Consider the following 24,222-nt stretch of genomic DNA (forward strand, 5'->3'; position numbering starts at 1 on the left):
TAAAGTTCTGTATCTGTCACATTTTTATTACATTTTTTGTTTTGTATATTGTTAACCTGGCTCCTTGAACCCAAACCCAAAACCCCACATAGTTGAACCATGTAACCACAAATTAACCATGGTTTTGCTATAAACATAATTTAAACATGGTATTTTTAGTAATATTGTAGTTATACAAAAAGCGTGATTACTAATTTTACTATAGTAAAAAACACTCCAGTGTTCCGGTCTGAATTAAAAGATTCGGGAACCTGCACCAAAGTTCTGATTTTAATCAAATGATCTGAATAATGATCCGTGCTCGGATCGTGAATCCTTCATTCGAAAAATTATTCACGAACCAGCTCCGAAGTTCAAAACTGAATCAAATGATTCGCGATCCACGCTCACGAACTAAATAAAATAATTTGCTATATGTGCTCCGATTCTGGATCAAATGATTCATGACACGCTATTTGAAGTCCCGTCATCAAAAGATTCAGTGTGCTATGAAAGTCCCCATTTGTGCTCTTAGTTCTGACTCAAAAGATTTGCAAACGCACTCAAGTTCATCTAAATCAAATGAATCGCGAAACTCTAGAAGTTGCGATCTGAATAAAAAGATTTGCGATCCGTGCTCCGAAGTCTCGATCTGAGACAACCATCATTTCAGATAAGGAATCGGAGTGTAAATGATTCACGAAATGTGCTTCACGCTCCCAAAGTCACTCATCATCTAATTGAAATACAATTTTAATGGTAGTTTTCTGGAAACCAACACTAACCCTTCAGGTAATTTCCTGCTAAAAACAGTTGCTGTCAATCAGTTTATATTTTGTACCCATACAGAAAAAATGGCCAGAATGTTTGTCCAAATTTATTTTGTGAGTGACTTATCTTTTTGTATTAAAGATTCTTTTTTTATTGTTCGATCACTTAATATCTTTAAGTTTACAGGATTTTTTTTTTTTTTTTTGCCTATAAAAACTTTACAGTATTCGGTTCATCCGAAAGCAATGGATATTTCTTGGTCTTCTCTTGGTGTAAACTGATTTCAAAGACGTAGCCTACTTTGTTGTTGTTTAACCTGGCTACACATTTGTTTATATGTATATTCCTTTGTCTTTTTCTGCATTAAAAAATCTCCAACTTCCCCAACTCCCAAACTGAATCAAATGATTCGCGATCCGCGCTCCCGAACTAATTAAATGATTTGCGATACGTTATTTGAAATCCAGTCTGAATCAAACAATTTGCAATATGTGCTCTAAAGTTTCGAATTGAATTAAATGATTCGTGAACCCGCTCATATCATTGAAGGGAATTGTTAAGTTATCAATATATTTAGGAATAAATATTTGAGAAAAGATTGTAGCATTTTGTTAGTCTATAATGGCATGGTGTCCAAGATGAATTCTAGTTTTGAAAGTGGATTTACTTGAGAGTTAAAAGTAAATTATGGGGCTACATAAGGTCAGCATCAGATGGGCTGCAGTGTTGATTTTGCGTGAAAAGATATGTGCTTAGACAATTTAAACATTTATTTCATAGATACATTGTCTTCCATAATTTAAGTACTTTTGAAGTACTCCTTCAGGAATATTGCTTAAATTTCAAGGGTCTTTCAACTCTTCAAATTCAAGTACTTCAAGCACCTTAAACCCTGTTTTGATTAATATTACAGACCCAGTATTATCACCCAGATCATCTTTATTGAGTTTTAACAGAACCTACAAAATAAAACATGCAAGATGTACAGAACTTTACATACAGATGAGTAGCGAGTATATGAGAATGAAAGGCCACCAGGTCAAATACATGTTAAACCGTACATTGCATTAGCATCACAGACTGTTGAGCAGTTTACTAGTTTCATCTATTTTCCACAAGGTGCAAGTGCTTATTGACAGCATTATGACAATCATTTAACATTTAAATATTAAATATTTAATGATTTCTTTGTCAGAACGGTTTAGAGCAAATATGATGGATGCCTTTGAATGAATATACACCACTATCACAAAGCTGTTGTTGTCTTCAGTTGCAGAACAGTTGATTCTTCAACACGGAGTCTGACTAGAGTTGCTTTTCATTTGCTGTGATATTTTAGCGACTTTTATTGTGTTCATATTTAAATGAAGTGTAGCCTGTCAAACACAAGATATTCATTTATATATTGGCTGATTATAAATAAGCAAAAGGGCGGAGTCAGCAGGGGGACAACAGGATGTGTTTAATAGGAGCGGATAGCAGGGGGAATGGCAGCACAGTCTTCTGCGTCCAGAGAGGTGTCAATAACAGGTCTGTACTCCAGAGTAACCTGAAACACACGTTTGTACACGTTAGCTCATAAACATAAACTGTTTTCTTTTTTTTTTTTTTTTCATACAGCTTCCTTCTTTCTGTATGCAGACTAACAAGAAAGAGTTAAAGGTGAACAAATGAAGGGAAAGTTAACAATACAACTCTCACAATGAACCAGATGATTTATATACGGACTACTACAAGTCAAATGTTTTTGAACTGTAAGATTGTAGTGTTTTTTTTTTTTTAAAGAAGTCTCTTCGACTCACCAAGCATGCATTTATTTTAACCAAAGAACAGCAAAAAGTAAAATTTGGAAAAAAAAATACTATTTGAAATAATTTTTGAATACATTTTAAAATGCAATTTATTCCTGTGATCAAAACTGAATTTATCACATTAATCCAGTCTTCAGTGTCACATGATCCTTCAGAAATCATTCTAATTTGCAGATTTGCTGTTCAAGAAATATTTTAAGTATTATTAACAATATTTAAAATGATGAATAGAAAGATCTAAAGATCAGAAATTCTGAAGAAATTATGGGAATGAATATTTGTATTTGGGAAGGATGCTTTAAATTGATCAAAAGTGATAATATAGACATTTGTTACAAAAGATTTATTTGTCAGATAAACACTGTTCTTTCTTTTCGTCAAAGAAACCTGAAAAGTCTACTCAACTGTTTAACACAATAATAATAATATTTTTTGAGCAGCAAATCAGAATATTATAATGATTTCTGAAGGATCATATGACTGGAATAATGATGCTAAAAAAAATCAGCTTTGAAAACACAGGAATAAATTACATTTTTAAATATATTTGAATAGAAAAAAGTAATTTTAAATAGTAAAAAAAATTCAAATTTTACTATCTTTGCTGTACTTTGGACCAAATAAATGCAGGCTTGGTGAGCAGAAGAGACTTCTTTAAAAACATTAAAAATGTTAGTGTATATTTACCTTTCCTGTCTTGGGATCCACATAGGACAGTGTGTGTTTCCTCCAGTGCTGTTCGAAAGGCTTCTTCACTTGTCCCTGCAGAGGCTTGGAATAATCATACTCATCCACGCGGTCCTGTAAAAACAATACAAAACATTAAAAATGTAACAGTGTGATGCCTATTAAAGGAATAATTCAACAAAAATCCAAAAGCCATCCAAGATGCAGATGAGTTTGTTTCTTCATTGGAACACATTTGGAGAAAGGCAGCATTGCATCACTTGCTCACCAATGGATCCTCTGCAGTGAATGGGTGCCGTCAACATGAGTGTCCAAACAGCTGATAAAAACATCACAATAATCCACAAGTAATCCACACCACTCCAGTCCATCAGTTAACATCTTGTGAAGTAAAAAGATTCACGTTTGTAAGAAACAAATCCTTTAATGGTTTGAAGTTAAAAATGTCTCAATGAATTTGTTTATCACTTCCTTAATTGATAGACTGAAGTGGCGTGCATTACTAGTGGATTCTTGTGATGTTTTTATCAGCTGTTTGGACTCTCATTCTGATGGCACTGCAGAGGATCCATTGGTGAGCAAGTCATGGAATGCTACATATCTCCAAATCTGTTCTGATGAAGAAACATCATCTACATCTTGAATCCTATAACTATTATTTTAAGCTGCAAGACTACAAATTGAAACATTTCCATTTTCAACAGTTAAGATTTTTACTAGGTTTAACAAATTTACTGAGCACTCAATTCAGACAGCTTTGTGAATTTACAAAATGCTGTCCTTAGACAAGCATGTTGGATTTAGAAAGTCTACCTTGAAGTCCTCGCGGGCGTGAGCTCCTCTGCTCTCTTTACGGGCCTCAGCGGAGACAATTGTCTGCACCGCGTTCAACATCAGATTCTGCAGCTCCAGAGTCTCCACCAGATCAGTGTTCCACACAATGCCTGAAGTTATAAAAGCAGGACAAAATGCTATAAGAACAATCATGTTGCAGCAATAACATCACATTTTTAAAACAGATCAATGCATCTTGGCGTCTTTTTTGACAAGAAAAAGTTGACAGGCGCGCAGTGTTGTTTTCGTCAACGATGACGAAATCATTTCATTGACGCCACTTTTTTTCATGACGATAACGAGACGATGACGAGGTAAAAATGGCTCGTTGATGACTAAAACATGTCGAGACGTGTGTGAGTTTTCGTTGACGAGACGAGAATAGACGAAAATGTTAGTGGGTGGTCCGTCAGACGTTTAAAATGCATGACATTTCTGCTTATTGTGCATGCCAATTACAACCTAAAAAGTATCTGCCGCTATGGCAAGCCGTTTTAGCATTAAATACTCTTTGCCATACTAGTATGGCAAGCCGTTTTAGCATTCTATCCATGTTTGGTTACGCCCACCACCTGGTGTGCAGCGCACAATGTGCTCAACACGTCACATTGTTGGCACTCAGACAGACAGACGATTAACCATGATGGGTGGTCGCAAACGGCGAGAGGACCTATGGGTGTATTTCAAATATGTCTTTTATGTCTAAAACCATTCCTTCATTATTGTAATTATTAGTGAAAATAGTCGATCCGGAAGCTCACATTGTGTTGAACTATAGATCTGCTATTTTCACAACTTATAAGTGACACTACCCAACAGCAAAATACTTACTGACCTACAATAATTTGTTAAAAGACTACTTTTTCCCCTTTTTTTGACTAAAAACTTTGACTTTTCGTCGACTAAAATTGGACTAAAACTATCACATATAGAAGTGACTAAAATTGGACTAAAACTAATAAGCATTTTAGTCCAAAAGACTAAGACTAAATCTAAGAGGGTTGTCAAAAACAACACTGCAGGCACGCTTTTTTAGTTACAAAAAAATCTGCATGCGTTGCAGCCCTATGGTTGCAGCAGAGGTCGTCTTTTTGTTGCTATAACAACAGCAGCAACAGTAGCCTATGTGTGGAGCAGAAATGTCGATAAAAGAGGAAGCTGGCTCTGTCCTTTTTTGACATTTTTGCCTTTTATTTGATAGGACAGTGTTTAATCAGGAAGCGAAGTGGGAGAGAAAGAGCGGGGGGACGGGATCGGGAAAGGTCTGCGAGTTGGGACTCGAAAAAGGGACGCCCGAAGCTCAACGGCTCTACTGTACACGTCGATCGATGTGCGGCTCAAGAAGCTAGCAATGCTGCACGTCGGTTTTTGAAGTTAACGGGGAGGCGAATCCGGTTCACAACAATAAAATAAAAGTCTATATAACGGCTACTTTCCCATTTTTTCTTGTTATGGAAACGACAGGTCTAGCGACTCGCATGTCATCTGTCAAAAAAGCGCTTGACGTAGGGCGTTTTCTTCAGAAAAGTTAAACTTTTTTCAACTTGAAAAGACGCTCTGAGCTGCAGAAAAAGACGCCGGCGGTGGCGTTTAAAAAAACGCTCAAGACGTTTTTGAAAACACTGTTTACTCCATAGGGTTATAATGTCAAACAGACGCTGGCAGTAAAAAAAAAAAAACGGCCTTACTCTAGTTTTCAGTGTCAAATGATTTTTCAGAAATCATCCTAACTGCTGATGTGCTGTTTGAGAAACATTTCTGATTACTATGAATGTTGAAAAAAGTTGTGCCGCTTCATAATTTTGTGGAAATCATAATTTAGTATGATTTTTAGTATTCTTTGATGAATAGAAAGAAAATATACACTACCAGTCAAAAGATTAAGATTGATAAGACTTTTAAAGAAGTCTCTTCTGCTCATCAAGCCTGCGTTTATTTGATCCAAAGCACAGCAAAGACAGTAACATTCTGAAATATTTTTATTATTTAAATATATTTTAAAAGATAATTTATTCTTGATTTCAAAGCTGAATTTTTAGCATCATTACTCCACATGATCCTTCAGAAATCATCCTAATATTCTAATTTGCTGCTCAAAAAACCTTTTTTAAATTATGTTGAAAACAGAATTTTTCAGGTTTCTTTGATGAAGAGAAAAAATAGAAATCTTTTGAAAATTTTTAAATGTCTTTAACATCACTTCTGATCAATTTAAAGCATCCTTGTTAAATAAAAGTATTAATTTCTATAATTCTTTTTTATTTCAGATGAATACCGATCTTTGGATCTTTCTATTCATCAAAGAATGCTGAACGTAAATGTGCTTAACTGTTTTAAATATTGATAAGAATAAAATAAAAAGTTTCTTGAACAGCAAATCAGCATATTAGAATGACTTCTTAAGGATCATGTGACTCTGAAGGCTGTAGTAATGATGCTGGGAATGTAGCTTTAACCACTTTTAAACCATTTAAAAATACATTCAAATAGAAAGCAGTTATTTTAAATAGTAAAAATATTACTGCTTTTGGTGTTTTTTGGATCAAATTAAAAACGTTACTGTCCAAAAACGTTTGACTGGTAGTGTAAATCTGACCCCCCGCATGTGAGTGTAGAGATATATGATTCCTAATTTATTTAATTCTTCCTTGTCAGTCTTCTCTGACCTCTGTCAAATGTCTTGATGTCATCCAGCGTCTTGTATACAGAGGCCATCTTTTCACAACCCTCCTTCAGGATGTCTCCGGTGCGGAACACAGCAGCGTGATTCTGCATGGTCTGAGGTCCAAAAGAAAAGAACAAAACTAAGATTCAATTATTTTGAAATGAGTATTTTAGACTAACCATTTGAGATCATCCTAAATCATAAGATGATGCTACCATATGACTCAATTCAGCAGGAAAATTTTTTTTGATCAGTCTACAATTTTATGATTCCATAAGGAATTAAAGAACTGTATTGACCTTCTGCATATTCAGTCTGATCTCTGAGGTTCTGGTACTGCCGTTAGCAAAGCGGATCTTGTCCAGATTTGCGACAGATGCCTCTCCTGCATTGGGTTTAAGAGGGGAAAGCTTCTCTCCTGTAAAAGACAAGATGAAACCATCACACAACTGTTTCATATATGAAGATATATACAGTTGAGGTCAAAAGTTTACATACATCTTGCAGAATCTACAAGATGAATAAAAATAAAATGTTAATTATTTGACCAAAATAAGAGAGATCATACAAAAAGCATGTTATATTTTATTTAGTACTCACCTGAGTCCACAAGAGAAAATAATAGGTGGATTTATGAAATTTACACCATTCAAAAGTTTACATACACTTGATTCTTAATACTGTGTTGTTACCTGAATGATCCACAGCTGTGTTTTTTTGTTTACGAGTCCCTTGTTCGTCCTGAATAGTTAAACTGCCCACTGTTCTTTAGAAAAATCTTTCAGGTCTCACAAATTCTTTGGTTTGCAGCATTTTTGTGTATTTGAACCCTTTTCAACAATGACTGTATGATTTTGAGAGCCATCTTTTCACACTAAGGACAACTGAGGGACTCAAATGCAACTATTCCAGAAGTTTCAAACTCTCACTGATGCTCCAAAAGGAAAAACAATGGAGGGGTGTAAACTTTTGAACAGAATGAAGGTGTAACTTTTTCTTATTTTGCCTAAATATCATATATCATTCAGAAGCTACAGGAGATACTTACATGTTCCTCTTATGGACTACATATAGATGTCTATTATGTGAAGTATCATATTCAGGTCAGTACTAAATAAATAAATTACATGCATTTTGTATGATCCCTCTTATTTTGGTCAAATAATTAACATTGTGCAGATTCTGCAAGGTGTATGTAAACCTTTAACCTCAACTGAGTCTAAAAAAGGGCAATCATGAAATTGGAGCATTGCTTCTCTATTTCTGGGTGTCATGAAAGTACCTGGAGTGTTTGTCTCAGCAATGGTCAGGGCACAAGCACGTCCAAACACAACCAGATCCAGCAGTGAGTTTGCTCCCAGACGGTTGGCGCCGTGTACTGATGCACATCCGGACTCACCGCAGGCATACAGGCCTGGCACTACCTTATCCTCTCCATTCGTATAGGTGATGACCTGCCAGGAGTAGGATCATGACAAAAAACACAGTAAAAACAGTAATATCGTGTAATAATATTACAATTTCAAATAGTTGTTTTATATTTTAATATATTTAAAAATTTAATTTATTCCTGTGATGCAAAGCTGTCATCAGTGCAACATGATCCTTCAGATATCATACTGATTTTCTGCTCAAGATACTTAATATTGAGTTCAGATGCCTAACCTAAGCACTAGCAATATTCACAGAGATGCTGTAAAATGAATACCTGGCCCTTGTAGTTGGTGGGGATGCCGCCCATGTTGTAGTGGACGGTGGGTAATACTGGGATGGGCTCTTTTGTGACGTCCACTCCAGCGAAGATCATGGCGGTTTCGGAGATGCCGGGCAGGCGAGTAGCAAGCTGCTGGGGTGGAAGGTGATGGAGCTGCAGGTAGACATGGTCTTTATCTGGCCCAACACCTCTGGAGGGAACAGATTTTTAGGAAGTTGAATCACTCACTCATTAAGACAGTGACTTGCTGCCACCTACAGGCAGTACAGATTTTAGTTTCATATTGAGTATCATTTAAATTTAAACATTTCAAATATTAAAGGAGAATTTTACTTCCAGAACAAAAATGTACAGATAATTCACCCCCTTGTCATTTAAGATGTTCATGTCTTTCTTTCTTTAGTCGTAAATAAATTATGCTTTTTGTAGAAAACATTTCAGGATTTGTCTCCATATGGTGGACTTCTATGGTGCCCGCAAAGTTTGAACTTCCAAAATGCAGTTTAAATGCAGCTTCAAAGGGCTCCAAACAATCCCAACTTGAGGAAGAAGGGTCTTATCTAACAAAACGATCTGCCATTTTCTAAAAAAATAAATAAAAGACAGACGTTTTAACCTCAAATGCTCATCTCGTCTAGCTCTGCGTGTACTCCGGTTCAACGCTGTTAGGGTATGTCGAAAAACTCCCATCTCCTCCAACTTCAAAATCGCTGCAGAAAAAAAACTTCTACATCACTGCAGAAGTACCAACCCAGTGTTACATTCAAAGTTGATCAAATGCCCTTTCCAAAACAAGGAAAAACAGCAAATGTCGGCTGATTTTAAAGTTGGAGAAGAAAATGGAAGTTTTTTGACATACCCTAACTGTCATGAACCGGAATAAACAGAGTTCATGCAGAGACAAGCAGACAAGACAAGACATGCATTTGAAGTTATAAAGCATACAAATTGTACTTTTTTTGTTTTGGTAGGTAAGACCCTTTTTTCTCGTCTGGGATTGTTTAGAGCCCTTTGAAGCTGCATTTAAACTGCATTTTGGAAGTTCAAACTCAGGTGCACCACAGACGTCCACTACATGGAAAAAAAAATCCTGAAATGTTTTCCTCAAAAAACAATTTCATTATGACTGAAGAGAGAAAGACATGGACATCTTGGATGACAAGGGGTTGAGTAAAGTATCTGTAAATTTTTGTTCTGGAAATGAACTTCTCCTTTAATGCAATGTCAATTCGAATGTTTGCATTCTATGTCCATTCAATGCTTTTCTTATCCAAGTCAATAATGGCATGGATCATTTTTAGTCTAAGTGACGCTGCTTGTTCTGGGCACAAAATAGAATACTAATGTTACCGCAAAAATCAAATATAATTTACCTTCCTTCCCTAATCTCAATGGTCATGGACCGTGAGACCACATCTCTAGAGGCCAGATCTTTAGCATTGGGTGCATAACGTTCCATGAACCTCTCGCCTTCGCTGTTGATCAAGATTCCTCCCTCTCCACGGCAGCCCTCAGTGATCAGGCATCCAGCTCCATAGATACCTTAAAAGAATTACGCCACAGGTAATTTAAAACCAGCCATAGGTTGGCTGAGGACATCAGTGAAGGGCTGGATATTTATAAAACAGATGACTGAGTACCAACACAGAGGCATGGAAACATAGCAAAGAAATAGTATAACCATGTCCATAATATAGAACTGTTAGATAATTATAATCCTGTGGTAACCTGTACTGAGGTGGCAACTTGAGTAAAGCATTCCCTCACAATCAGTGGCAAAGATTTATGCTGCTTTATAAGACAGTAAATGTACTCTAAAGCAGTGGTTCTCAATCCTGGTCCTGGGGGACCCCTGCTCTGCACATTTTGCATGTCTCCCTTATTTAACACATCTGACTGAGATCATTAGCTGATTAGTTCAGTTCATGGATCTCTCTCCTCATGAGCTGATGATCTCAATCAGGTGTTAAATACGGGAAACATGCAAAATGTGCAGAGCAGGGGTCCCCCAGGACCAGGATTGAGAACCACTGCTCTAAAGGACTTCTCAAGCTTTATGAAAGAAAGCAGCTCACCTGTGGGGTGGAACTGCACAAATTCAAGATCCTGGCAAGGCAGTCCAGCACGGGTCACCATGGCATTACCGTCTCCTGTGCTAGTATGGGCTGATGTACAGCTGAAGTATGTGCGGCCATAACCACTGCAGAGAAAAGTAGATAAACAAAAAACTTATAAAAGAACAAAAGCACATATGATTACTAAAATTAAAATGAAAACTAAAAATATAAAACTATAATAGTATATAAATAATTTGACTGAATAACTGAATGCTTAAGATTACTTAACTTCACAGTACGATATTTATTGCCATAATTTAAAAAAAGAAAAGAAATATAGACTTGTGGGAGAAAATGAAAACTTTTTACATTTGAATTATTTTTTACATTCTATCTAATGCACTTTGAGAGTTCAAAATTAAGAGCTCCAACCCATGCTCTTGACTAAGAATATTTAAGTCCAAAAAAAAGTCAGTGAATTGTCTTGTACCTGGACTTTAAAGGAGAATCAACCCTCTTTTGTGGTATACTGTCTCAGTCTAAATTACATTCACACTGGTGTTTTAGGAAGCCAAACAAATTAGAATATAATAATAATAATAATAGCAACAACAATTTTATATTATTGGCATGCCTATGATAGTAAAAGCCATAGTTTGTAAAACAATTGCACTGTAAAATAAATGAAAATGAAACTCATACTGCACTTTTAAGCTTTTATTTGGACAGAAATGGCTGCAGAGCTTTTATTTTGATGGAAAAGTTGTGAAATGCTGTAAGCATCTGCCCATCAAAATGTTGGGAATTACGCAAATGTAAAAAATAAAGCATAACTGGTGGCTGTTGCGTTTTCAAACGCGCACTAAACTCACAGCACATGCAATAATTGAATTCATTGTAAACTGAGCCAATCTCAGGCGCGGAAAACACCGGATCATGAGCTGATCGCTTGAATAAAGTGTGTGCTTAATGAAGGGACTTGATGAGAGGATTAAGCCATATTGTGTTTCTATTTTAGTTCGTTTGACAGATACTGTGTCAAAGCATAATGACCAAATGTTATGTTTTAATAAGAAGTTCAAATATATTTTAAAAAGTACACTTGTGCCTGAAGACCTATCGTTTCATACAGTCATTTGGCCACAATGATATCAAGACAGTTTTGCTATCGCAATACCACGATATTGATAATACTGTTACATCCCTACTTAAAACCAGAAAAGTTTTCTTACCCAGTGGCAATGACTGTATTCTTGGCTCTGATACGATGGATGGATCCGTCCTCCATGCACAACGCGATGACTCCCTTACACTCTCCATCCTCCATCAGCAGATCCAGAGCAAAGTACTCCACAAAGTAACTGGTGTCATACCGTAGAGACTAGACACCAACAGACACAATTAGACAGGACTCAACAGGTGCTCCAGTTCAAACATGTCTTGAAGTTTATGGAATCACATCCACAGACTCTCACTCACCCGTCCGTAGAGTGTATGAAGAAGAGAGTGACCCGTCCTGTCCGCCACACAGCAGCATCTGTGAGCCTGTCCTCCTTTGCCGAACTTCAGACTCTGGCCTCCGAAGGCACGCTGATAGATTTTCCCGTCCTCAGTACGGCTGAAGGGCATACCAAAGTTCTCCAGCTGAAAAGACACAACAACCGCTGATGAAATCACAATCATATTGAAGCGATGTAACTCTTGAGTTAGATACAAGGACACAGAGATCGTTCGTCTTATCCAATATCATGATAGTGACAGCTGCAGGTCTTGTAACCGTCTCTCACCTCCACCACTGCAGCGGGCGCCTGCTCTGTCATGTAGTGAATGGCATCCTGGTCTCCCAGCCAATCAGATCCCTTCACTGTGTCATAAAAGTGCCAACGCCAGTCGTCCTCCTCCATGTTGCCTAATGCAGCATTAATCCCACCCTATTTCATAAAGGAAAAGAAACAAAGTTTTAATCCACAATAAATTAATAGATTTTATAAAGTTAACACTTGTTTATTTTTTTTACATTTCATCAAGGAAGACAAGTATTTAATTAAGTCTCTTTTGCTCACCAAGCCTTTATTTATTTGATCCAAAGTACAGCAAAAACAAAACATAAATATTTTTAATATTTAACATAACTGTTTTCTATTTAAAAATATTTTAAAATGCAATTTATTCCTGTGATTTTAAAGCTGTATTTTTAGCATCATTACTCCAGTCACATGATCCTTCAGAAATCATTCTAATATTCTGATTTTCTGCTTAAAAACATTTTTTATTATGATGTTTTTTCAGGTTTCTTTGATGAATAGAAAGTTCAGAAGAACAGCATTTATCTGAAATAAAAATATTTTGTAACATTAAAAATGTCTTTAACATCACTTTTGATCAATTTAAAGCATCCTTGCTAAATAAAAATAGTAATTTCTATAATTATTTAATTTTGTATATATATAATTTTGCATACAGATCTTTTGAATAGTATAGTGTATAATGTTACAAAAGCTTTTTATTTCAGATGAATGCTGAGCTTTGGATCTTTCTATTCATCAAAGAATCATGAAAAACAATTTCTCAACTGTTTTAAATATTGCTAATAATAATAATAATAATAATAAAATGTTTCTTGTACAACAATTCAGCATATTAGAATGATTTCTGAAGGATCATGTTACACTGATACCGCAGTAATGATGCTGAAAATTTAGCTTTAAAATTATGTAATAATGTACATTTTAAAATATATTACAACAGAAAACAATTATTTTAAATTGTTAAAATATTTCACAATAATACCGTTCCTGTATTTTGGATCAAATAAAATGCAGGCTCGGTAAGCAGAAGAGACTTCTTTAAGAAATATTAAAAATCTTACCGTCCAAAAACTTCTGAATGATAGTGTAATATTTATAATAAATAAATAAATAAATAAATAAATAAATATTTTATACAATATCAGTCAGAAGTTTTTGGACACAAATAAATAAACTATACATAAAACCATGCAAAAAACATGTTTTAATATACATATAAAATATAAATAAGATAAATAATTGATATTAAATACAAATAACATAACAAAACAGTTTTTTCAATATTTTTAATATATATATATATATATATATATATATTTATATCTGTACAATCTAATCATGTTATTGTATTTATATAATACAATTAGATTGAGACAAGACATATATGTTAGAGATGTTTTAGTATGAACAACACTTAAAACAACCCACTTATCAGCGCTTTTATTTTTTCAAAGCGGTGTAAGTTTCAAAGGTTGAACTTCTCTGCGAACTTTAGACTTCTTTAACTGAAAATCAGACGATCTAAAGAACTGATTCCCATTCACTCACATGAATCTTATGCGTAACATGCTTAATATTTATTGTCCTGGCTTTAGAAATCACCTGTAATAAATATCAGTAAAACCTGATCTAGAAAATCTAACATAAATCCAGATGACAGATAGGCTGTGCTTTTGCAGTAAATGAGACGGCATAAGAGTCTGTCTTGTTACTGAATAACAATAATTAGAAATGCAAGAGAAAATCTCCAAACCTGTGCAGCCACTGTGTGTGAGCGGGTGGGGAAAAGTTTAGTGACACAGGCTGTGTTAAAACCGGCCTCCGACAGACCGAAAGCCGCACGCAGTCCTGCGCCACCGGCTCCCACCACAACAGCGTCAAACTCATGGTCTACTACTGGATACTGAGTGGAGATCTGAAGGGACAAATACCAAAAACACAATGATCACACAAGGCCACTAAACTATGACACCTAGTGTTGTTTCACTAAAGTAACAATAACCTTATAAGCCTGGAACGGTGGTGCATATTTGTGACCCCGGACCACAAATCCAGTCTTAAGTAGCACAGGTATATTTGTAGAAATAGCCACAAAATACATTGTAAGGGTCAAAATGAGCAAATTTATCTTTTATGCCAAAAATCATTAGGATATTAAGTAAAGATCATGTCCCATTAAGATATTTAGTAATTTTCCTACTTTAAATATATCAAAACTTAATTTTGATTAGTAGTATGCATTGTTAAGAACTTCATTTGGACAACTTTAAAGGCGATTTTCTCAATATTTAGATTTTTTTGCACCCTCAGATTTTAGATATTCAAATAGTTGTATCTCAACCAAATATTGTCCTATCCTAACAAACCATACATCAATGTTAAACTTATTTATTCAGCTTTTATACATTTTTATAAATCTCAATTTCGAAAAATTGACCTGGTTTTGTGGTCCAGGGTCACATATGCATACAACTGTCAAATGCTAGATAATGTATGCAAAATGAACGCTACTGTAACCAAACAAGGAAGTAGCATAAATACTTACAGCATCTGAGACTTTTGCATCTCCTCTTTTTCCATAGATGGAGAAATGCAACTTGCGGTTGCTCGCCTGGCACACCGCTGGCAGCTGAATGGATCAACGAAAAATATTTGTGATAGTTAGAAAACGAAGCAAAAATCACATCTGTGATATCTTCACACTGCATAATGTTTCAAAGCAACTTTACAAAAAATGTTTTCACATTGCAATTGAGAAATTAATGAGTTTCAGCTCCTCCCTTTTTTCTTTTTTTTAAATTAACTTTACTCTTTTCACTGTATCTGTACAATAAACAAATCATAAATGATAATAATAAAAAAAAACATCTGCAAAAAAAATTATATGACAAATGTGTGTTATTTTTGGAATGTAAATATTGCAATGCAACATAGAGCGTATTCTGGTCTTTTCTGGTGACATAACAGTGCGACATCCGGTTATAGCTTCATTGTAATATATATAAAAAACTTATATATTATATTAAGACTGTTTTGAAGATGCAACATGAGATTAGAATCATGATATAAACCCGTCTGCAGCACTTATGTATGTTTATGACATAACACATCTGCAAACTTTATATCTGTAACAAGAGCTAACCACAATACTTAAGTCAATTTTCAGAGCACCTTTTATTCTCATAATCAGAAATTGAATAAAAATCTTACATCCAGACAATTAAAAAGTGATCATTTCTGATTTAATGACCTGAGCATTCAGCATCACATGGCTAATGCTAACGCTGCCTGCTTGACCTTCAATGGATTCCTGTTTACAAACTATCTAAACTTTACTTCTATGAAATGTCACAAAACATTAGGTCAAAAACACTCTAGCATCACAGCTAAAAGACAAGCTCTATTACTAAAACGGAATCATATAAAACGCACACTCATATAACAGAGGTAACTTACTGATATGTAATAGTGTTACTTAACACAGCAGATGATGGTTACAAAACCAGTACATAACAGACATGAGACTACAATAGATCACAGCGACATCTGAATGTAAAGCAGTTGAAATTTCGACCTGCACTGGGCAAATGCCATTGAACTACAAAGTATACTCAAAATCTGAGAGGACTTACAGCTTTAGATGACACAATCTTTCTCCCGAGGACACGGGAGGCAGCGCACACTGCGGCCATGTTGCTCGATTCTGGCTGAAACGCGAGCGCCTCTGAGCTGAAGATCTTGATGGGAAGTCCGAGTCATTTCCACGAATCGGTTCTTTCGATAAGTTCAAATGATTCGGTGATTCTTTTCCCTGGATTCAAGGCGCGGCGTGTTGACTCGATTAGGTTTTCATTAAAAGTTGTTTATTGTAATCTCATGTGTAGGTCAGTTTGTTGTAGCAGCGATTCAGCTCATAAAATACAAATTCGTGAAACTTTTCAAAACATTAGCCAAATCCTCGGTTCACTTAACTCTTACTTTCGTTTTTAGCTTGTTCAGTTCATAGTCGGTTGTTGACTTTTTATAACCGTTTGGAAATCGGGTTTCAATTAACTATGTTATGTTATACCAAGTGCACACAGACGATAGTAATTTAATGTACTATATTAATCGTATTTTTTTTTTTAAGACGTCTCTTCTGCATCTATTTGATCCAAAGTACAGCATGACAGTAAAATGTTGAAATATTTTTTTATTTAAAATAATTTTTCTATTTGAATATATTTTAAAATTAATTAATTCCTGTGATTTCAAAGCTGAATTTTAGCATCATTACTCCAGTCACAAGATCCTTTAGAAATCATTGTAATATTCTGATTTGCTGCTTTGATGAATAGTAAGTTCAGAAGAACAGCATTTATCTGAAATACAAATCTTTTGTAACATCATAAATGTCTTTATCATCACTTTTGAACAAATGTAAAGCATCCTTGCTAAATAAAAGCATTAATTCCTGTGATAAAATAAAAAAATAAAAAAAATTGTACTGGCTTCAAGGTTATGAATGGTATAGTGTATAATGTTACAAAAGCTTTTAATTTCAGACACTGAGGACTGGAGTAATGATGCAAAAAATGTTGCTTTGAAGAATAAATTACATTTTTAAATATATTAAAATAGAAAGAAGTTATTTTAAATAGTACAAATATTTCACAGTATTGCTGTATTGTGGATCAAACAAACGCAGTCTTGCTGACCAAAAGAGACTTCTTTGATAAACATTAAAAATCTTACTGTTCAAAAACTTAAATAGCTTACATTTCTTTTACCTGATCAATTAATTAATCATAGTTATTAACGAATAATTCCTTGTATAGATGAAATATTTAAACATTTTCCACTTATTGTAACACGCAAACACATAAAAGTTTGCTATGAATACATGTAGAGCAAGTGCGGTGCGTGCTAGCTAGATATCAAGCTCAACCACTGATTGAAAAAATCCGAGCGAATCGGTTCAAATGATTCATGAATCGCGAGGCAGCTTCGCTCCGAGTCTCAGCGAGGACTGTACCAATGATTGTCCACAGTAGGGGGATTTGTCGGTTAGCGTTGTCCAAAAAACAAAAACAAACATGCTTTAAAGCTGGGTGGAGTTATATACTGTAAATGCCACTGGATGGAATACAACCCTCACGCTTATAAATAAGCGATATTTTTGTCCAAAAACATAGACGCAGTCCTTAGCCCTACCTGTTATGGAAGCGACTATTTGAATCTGTTTGATAAGAAACGAGTGCGTTGAATACTTGCAAGCAAGGTAACAATGATATTTAATGTAGTACTGTTTTGACAACATGTATTGTGCTTTCATAACTCATGGAAAATATTCTTTTTAATAAAATAGTAACTAGCTAAATCGCGTATGAATGTCGAAGAAACAGGAAGTGTCATATTTCAACTAGGAAGGTCTTTCACTGCTTATGTTTCTAGTTAGGAATTGAATGAGAATGTTGTTTCATTTTGTTTGCATAAGGACTAAAATGCATCATTTTGAATTAAAATAAGACAGTTGTTTTACTTGGTCATTGAGTGCCAGAATTTACAGTTGCCTGTTTTTTAAATCACATTGGTAAACGGTTTGATTTATTTTTCCAGCTGCAGTCCACATGAATAACCTGAATGATCCTCAGGACTGGAATATAAGGCCAGAGAGGCAGGGTGGTGCTGGGGGTGACAGCAGCAAGTGGAACTATGCTCTCCTGGTGCCCATGTTGGGACTTGCTGCTTTTAGTATGTACTACACAACACATAATTCAGTAGCAGTTACAGGGTTCCTCAAATCTTGCTCTCGAGGGCCAATGCGCTGCTGAATTCACCTACCTGTGATTTTCTAATGATCTTGGAGACATTAATTTGCATTTTCAGGTGTGTTTGACTAGGGTTAGAGCAAAACTCTGCAGGAAAGTGGATCTCGTGGGCCAGATTTGAGTATCCCTGATGTACATTGTGATTAATTGCATTTCACATTTAGGGGTTCAAGCATTTAGCACTGAAACCCTATTGTAATTGTTAGAAAGGTCACGGATCAGCGTTTGCAGACCAAACCGTAATTTGGACTTGAAAGACTTGAAACTTGAAGGGATGGTAGTACTCACACCGCCGACAATGTCACTAAAGCTCGCTCCAGTTGGCCTGATAGGTGCACAGATTTGATTGTGAGGTGAATTTTTCAGGTATTTTGGATTTTTGGCAAAACCTACTTTTGCGAACTAGTTCTGTTTTTCGACCGATCGGAACCAAACCAGGCAGAAAGATTCTCTGGAGGGCGAATATCAATAATTATCAAAACAACCTCTAACTTTCAACTCACCATTGTAAAGGGACGCCAAAACGTTAGAAAGGGGCGGGGGTACTTTTACTAAAATGCCTATAGCTCATAATGAGAAATTTTCGGGACACTCATGTAAGAGCTCAATCAGGGATTGCAGGAGAAAAATCGTGGTGCTTGGCCACTTGGTGGCGCTATAAGAGAGGAAAACACCTTGTGGCTATACCTACACAACCATTTGTTTTATCAACATGAAAATCACCATGCACGGTCTTGGTCCAAAGTGCCACAAGTGTCTACAAGGACATTTGCATATCTCAAAAGACTATGACTGCCATTGGCAGACGAATTTTGAACACCTGTTAGACAAGGTTAACGGAGGCCGATCTGAACGAAACTCAGTGGGCCTGTTCGATTCACAGCGCCAAAGGTCTGTTCGAAATTTGAAAGAAATCAGCCACTTGGAGGGCAGTCTCACATTTTTCAAAGGCGTAAACCAGATGTCTCAAACTCAATTCCTGGAGGGCCGCAGCTCTGCAGAGTTTAGCTCCAACCAGGTCCAACTCACACCTTCTTGGAAGTTTCTAATAATCCTGAGGACCTTGATTAGCTGGATCAGGTGTGTTTGAATAGGGTTGGAGCTAAACTGTGCAGAGCTGTGGCCCTCCAGGAATTGGGTTCGAGACCAGTGGCGTAAACAATTGTGCACCGCACGTTTTTTTTTTGCACATACGCATGATATTCGTATCATACGATAGAACTCTTAATTCCGGAAAACTTTGCTTCTAGAAGCACTGCTGTCAATCAAATCGTTTGTTAAATGATTGAGATGTAAAAACCTACTTTTTGCGAAATAGTCCTAGGTCTTTTGCTCAATCTGGAAAGAAACACTGCGGTACAATTGACTCTCTAGGTCAAAAATGTTGAAATTTACCCTTTCGAAAGCTATAATGGGGTCGTTTAGAAAAGGGGTCTGTCCAAATTTACCCAAAATTCTATTAAGCCTAAAGGAAAACTCTAAACTTCACAAGCACATGCGACAGGTGATTCTAAACTAGCATGCAATGTTTTAAGGAGATTGGACCACAGCTGCTACTATACCTGCTTAAATGCCTTAAAGTGCTTGAACCCCAGTAATCGCTGCTTTTATTTCTCTTTTGTCTTAGGATGGATCTGGTCCAAGGAGTCTCAAAAGGAAATCGAGGAGGCCAAGGTCAAGTATGAAAAGACTATAAAGACAATCCAGAAGGACCTGGATGTGAAATACAGACAGACGCTCTCTGAAGACCGCAGAGAAACAGCTCACCTCGAGCTTGATCTAGAGAAAGAAAAGCAGCGGGCGCATGGCTACCGTCAAGCCCTGGCTTCCCAGAGTCGGCAGCTGGAGGAGGAACGTCGAGGCATGAGGTTGGAACGTGAAGCTCTAGAAGACGAGAGAACTAGATTACGTTATGCAGGACCTGGTGGTGCCCTCTTCCACGAGGCCCTGAAAAAGGAGAAAGAGCGAGAGCAGAGGGCTTCACTGGCTCTGAAAAATGTAGAGTACAGGCTGGTGGAACGGCAGAAGGCCTTTTGCAGTATTTTGGTGCCTCGTGTGAGAAGGGTGGAGCTGGAGAAAGACCTTCTGGTTGGTACGGCCAAAGAGCCCCTCCTTGCACACCTGGAGATGGAGGACGGTCTCAGGGATATTTTTAAGAATGATCGCACTTGTGCTGAGTATCTGAACACAGATGAGCGCAGGAATGGGAGTCTGATGTGGCTGTATCTCAGATACTGGCAGCTGCAAGTCACTCTTCAAACACACCAGAGAGCTGAGGCGGCTATACTCGGCATACAGACAAAAAAGTGACACAAGGAGAGCAGAAATAAATCTATATCACTAAAATGATGTTTTAAAATATCTCATTGTCAATAAAAGTATGAGATAAAAATTTTATGTATTTTTTTGTTTGGAAAGAGCCACTTAAAGGAGTAGTTTACACAAACTTAAAACTTTCCTGAAATTATGTAATTGAGTTGGTTTCTTCTTCAGAACAGATTTGGAGAAATGTAGCATTCCATCACTTGCTCACCAATGGATCCTCTGCAGTGAATGGGTGCCATCAGAATGAGAGTTCAAACAGCTGATAAAAACATCACAGGGGGTACGGGAAGAAGGGAAGTGGGCGGCGCAGAATCAAAGAAACTAAGAAAACAAAAAAAGTCTTCACCGTCCAAGATGCCCTAACTAAACTACACTTTCTAGCCAAAAGCAAGTACATGGGGTGGCACTCACCCCTAAACTAATGTACTATACAAAGTCAGATCCTATGTGTTAAAGTGCATGTCACGTGACGTTCTTACATGTCCTCTTCTTCCCAGCCTCGTAACACATAAGGCATGCTCAATATGTTACAGTGAGGGGGAGAGGGAAGAAAAATATGGGGCAAATGTACACAAAGGGCAAGCAACACAAACAAAAGGGGATACAATAATTAAACAGGATGGCAACAAAAACGTCAGCGGTTAATGAAGATTGACAGGACCAATGACCGGTAACTGAGAAAGTGAAAGTAAACAAGAGAAAAGAGATGAAATGGACCGAAGAAAGAAAGTGCCACTTTAATTAAAAGGAACAAGATCCCTGACTGAATCATAAGCAGTGCACTGCAAAACATTTTAACGAATATAATGGCTCCAATTGGGGTTGGGAATTGAAAGAAGCTTTGCATTTGCAGAACCAGTTTAACTAGTGCTGAATAAATAGTTCAGGGTGGATAGTCATGAAATGAATCACAGCTTTATATTGTCAGTCCGTTCTGATCTTTAAAGAGAAGGTAAGTTAATCTTTCATACATGATGGCCTAAAAGAATTTAATCTTACATACTGTATTTTAAGAGGGCCTAAAAATGTATGTGTGAAGATAAAACAATATATGAGTTGGGTCATGTAGCTGGGTCATTCTATGAAAATGTAAAAATTGACTTTTTTCTGTCCCTAGCCTTTACGGAAATATTACACTTGAAAACACTAATATAATTTATAATGTCTTTATATTTTAAAATGAAACAAAATGTTATTTAAACAATTATACCTTCTTGAGCCATGCATTAATGTGGCAATATTTGTTTTCAAGTTAATTATATAAATTCCAAGCACCACAAAAGTGCTTGTCCCCACAGTCATGTACAGAGGAAGAGTGATTTATTTTGACATCAAAAACAGGTAAAAACAAAATGATAAATAAAAATGATAAAATATATGATACAAATTAGTGGCCCCCTGGAGCTGTGTCATTGGTGTTACCGTTTAACAAAAATTGCTTATTTAAAAACAAAAATCACACTAATGACATCATTTAACTTACTTCTTCCTATTTTCTTAAGATCTATGAAAAACGGCCCATGTTTCAGTTAACAGAAATGTTCTCATTTATCTCATGAATTCATGTGAAGCTTTTAGTTGAAGTCACTGGTGACCTACTTTATTGTTAGGGAATTGTAAAAAAAAAAGAAAAAAAAATAGAAAACAAATTCATTTTTAAGACACATGAAAAAAAACATAAGCTCACATTTTTTAGAAGACTTTGTCCAACTTTGACCTGATCTGCCACTTAAACTACCTTTGCATTACTTTCCGTGTTAAAATAATTTAAGGACTGATATTGAATTAATCTCTTAAATGTATTTAAGTGTATGCTATTCACCCAATTAATTGATGTCATTAAGATTGAATATCTTATGTTAAACTAAACAAGATCAGAACTGGGCCAATGGCAACACCAGAGAGGCAGGGAAGTGGTGGTGATGGTAACAGAAGCAAGTGGAACTACTATGCCGTCCTGGTGCCCCTGCTGGGACTTGCTGCCTTTGGTATGTACTATACAACACAAATGCCCTTAAAGGTGCTGTATGTGTTTGTTTTTTTGTTGTTGTTTTTTTTACTGTACTAAAGCATACAAATACCATAACTTGCTAAGTTCACACTTTATTTACTAAAAAGCCAATTATTGTACTTTGAAATGTGTGTTCCGTATCGGAATGTCTGTTTTTGTTTTAGTGTGTAATTCCGGCCACTGCCAGTTTACCCAATAGTATTTCAACACCCCAGGTTGCCAGTTTGTGGATAATACAACACATGGAAGACAGGAAATGAACTGGGGCAGATATCACAGAGACTACCTGTCCTATAAAGCCTCAGCATCCATCTTAAAGGGATAGTTCACCCAAAAATTTTAATTTGATGTTTATCCAAGATGTAGGTGTCTTTGTTTCTTCAGTCATATAATGGCTGTCAATGGGACTCATGGCTCTCAAAGCCGTGGGTCCCATTGACTGCCATTATATGACTGACAGACTGCAACAGACTGTTAAAAAATCTTTGTTTGTGTTCTACTGAAGAAACAAAGTCACCTACATCTAAGATGCCCCAGGGATATGCAGATAAACATCAAATTTTCTTCTTTGGGTGAACTATCTCTTTAAAAGCTCCATGACAAGAGGCAAATTAAAACTCAGATAAATCACATGATCAATTTATACTTAATCTGGCAACCCATGAGAGCACTGAGCGTGAGGAAGAGGTGGCAAGTAACAAATTTCCATCTCCAATACTTAGAATGTGGACTGCAGTACCCATTTCAACCACTAGCTGTCAATATTACATACCGCAACTTAAAAGGTGCTTTACTGGTGCGTACATGATTGGTTGAAGTAAAAGTTTATTTTTTTTGTTTCTCCTGTGCTCTCTTAGGGTGGATCTGGTCCAAGGAGTTTCAAAAGGAAACTGAGGAAGCCAAAGTTGAGATCAATCATCAAGTCCTGGCTTCGCATAATCAGAAACTCAAGGATGAACACTGTTACATGAGGATGGAAATGAAAAGTGAACTATCTAGACTGTTTCAAAAAGCCCTGAAAATTGAAAAAAAGCGAGAGCAGATTGCTTTAGCGGTTCTGAATGATGTAGAGTATAGGCTGATGGAAAGGCAGAGGGCCTTTTGCAGTTTTTTGGTGCCCCGTGCAAGGAGGATGGAGATGGAGAAGGACCTATTGATTTATACAGCCAAAGAACCCCTTCTTGCACATCTGGAGATGGAGGAAGGTCTCAGGGATATTTTTAAGAATGATCACACTTGTGCTGAGTATCTGAACACAGATAAACACAAGAATGGGAGTCTGATGTGGCTGTATGTCAGATACTGGCGGCTGCAGCTCACTCTTCATTCACACCAAAGAGCTGAGGTGGCTATAATCGACACAGAGAAAGTGACATTGGGAGATCAGAAATGAATCTATATCACTAATATGATGTATTTGAAAATATCCAATTGTCAATAAAGTTAATAAGATTCAATATTGTGTTATATTCTTTTCATAAACAAACCATCTGTAACATTGTATTGAAGAAATTTGGTAAAATAAGAGATAATATCCAAATTTTTTTGGGATTTCCCAAAGTTTCAAGAATTTTGGGAAAATGTTAAAAAGGAAATAGACAATCCAGTGGTGTGTTTATTAAGAGCATTGCAAATGTACAATGAGGAAAAGAGATATGTACTACAGATAGTGTTATTGATACCAGTACATTGGAAAAATCCTCTCCAAGTTTAGTTCAATGGACAAAAGACAGACTTGGAGAAACGTAGC

At 36.3% G+C, this 24,222-nt stretch overlaps 3 protein-coding genes across 3 annotated transcripts; 2 read left to right on the forward strand and 1 right to left on the reverse strand.

The window, feature by feature from the left end:
* Positions 1–1,671: 1,671 nt before the first annotated feature.
* Positions 1,672–16,061, reverse strand: sdha (succinate dehydrogenase complex, subunit A, flavoprotein (Fp)). The gene is made up of 15 exons (XM_073822334.1): positions 15,959–16,061; positions 14,872–14,955; positions 14,080–14,241; positions 12,306–12,449; positions 11,998–12,162; positions 11,751–11,899; positions 10,537–10,661; positions 9,835–10,003; positions 8,456–8,651; positions 8,030–8,201; positions 7,047–7,165; positions 6,749–6,860; positions 4,062–4,192; positions 3,249–3,362; positions 1,672–2,299 (listed from the first exon to the last, which is right to left on the reverse strand). Exons 1-15 carry the CDS (start codon positions 16,016–16,018, stop codon positions 2,213–2,215), a joined length of 1,989 nt encoding a protein of 662 aa, XP_073678435.1. The 5' UTR covers positions 16,019–16,061; the 3' UTR covers positions 1,672–2,212.
* A 1,356-nt stretch (positions 16,062–17,417) lies between these two features.
* ccdc127b (coiled-coil domain containing 127b) lies at positions 17,418–20,518 on the forward strand. Its single transcript, XM_073822343.1, has 3 exons — positions 17,418–17,586; positions 17,925–18,059; positions 19,764–20,518. Exons 2-3 carry the CDS (start codon positions 17,936–17,938, stop codon positions 20,444–20,446), a joined length of 807 nt encoding a protein of 268 aa, XP_073678444.1. The 5' UTR covers positions 17,418–17,586; positions 17,925–17,935; the 3' UTR covers positions 20,447–20,518.
* Positions 20,519–22,349: 1,831 nt separating this feature from the next.
* On the forward strand, positions 22,350–23,865 carry LOC141289403 (coiled-coil domain-containing protein 127-like). Its single transcript, XM_073821503.1, has 2 exons — positions 22,350–22,449; positions 23,330–23,865. The coding sequence occupies exons 1-2, from the start codon at positions 22,350–22,352 to the stop codon at positions 23,863–23,865; spliced, it is 636 nt and encodes a 211-aa protein (XP_073677604.1).
* Positions 23,866–24,222: the final 357 nt, after the last annotated feature.

The sequence above is a fragment of the Garra rufa genome, chromosome 17 (genome assembly GCF_049309525.1).
Source record: "Garra rufa chromosome 17, GarRuf1.0, whole genome shotgun sequence".
In the NCBI taxonomy this organism is placed as follows: domain Eukaryota; kingdom Metazoa; phylum Chordata; class Actinopteri; order Cypriniformes; family Cyprinidae; genus Garra; species Garra rufa.

What these genes read in the sequence shown, in the direction of transcription:
- sdha (XM_073822334.1), bottom strand. Translation starts at nt 16,018, where the DNA reads ATGGCCGCAGTGTGCGCTGCCTCCCGTGTCCTCGGGAGAAAGATTGTG. An exon ending in AGATTGTGTCATCTAAAGCT is followed by an intron (nt 14,956 to 15,958) that starts GTAAGTCCTCTC and finishes TGATCCATTCAG; the next exon opens with CTGCCAGCGGTGTGCCAGGC. An exon ending in CCACCAACTACAAGGGCCAG is followed by an intron (nt 8,202 to 8,455) that starts GTATTCATTTTA and finishes TACTCCTGGCAG; the next exon opens with GTCATCACCTATACGAATGG.
- LOC141289403 (XM_073821503.1), top strand. Translation starts at nt 22,350, where the DNA reads ATGGCAACACCAGAGAGGCAGGGAAGTGGTGGTGATGGTAACAGAAGC. An exon ending in GCTGGGACTTGCTGCCTTTG is followed by an intron (nt 22,450 to 23,329) that starts GTATGTACTATA and finishes GTGCTCTCTTAG; the next exon opens with GGTGGATCTGGTCCAAGGAG.
- ccdc127b (XM_073822343.1), top strand. Translation starts at nt 17,936, where the DNA reads ATGAATAACCTGAATGATCCTCAGGACTGGAATATAAGGCCAGAGAGG. An exon ending in GTTGGGACTTGCTGCTTTTA is followed by an intron (nt 18,060 to 19,763) that starts GTATGTACTACA and finishes CTTTTGTCTTAG; the next exon opens with GATGGATCTGGTCCAAGGAG.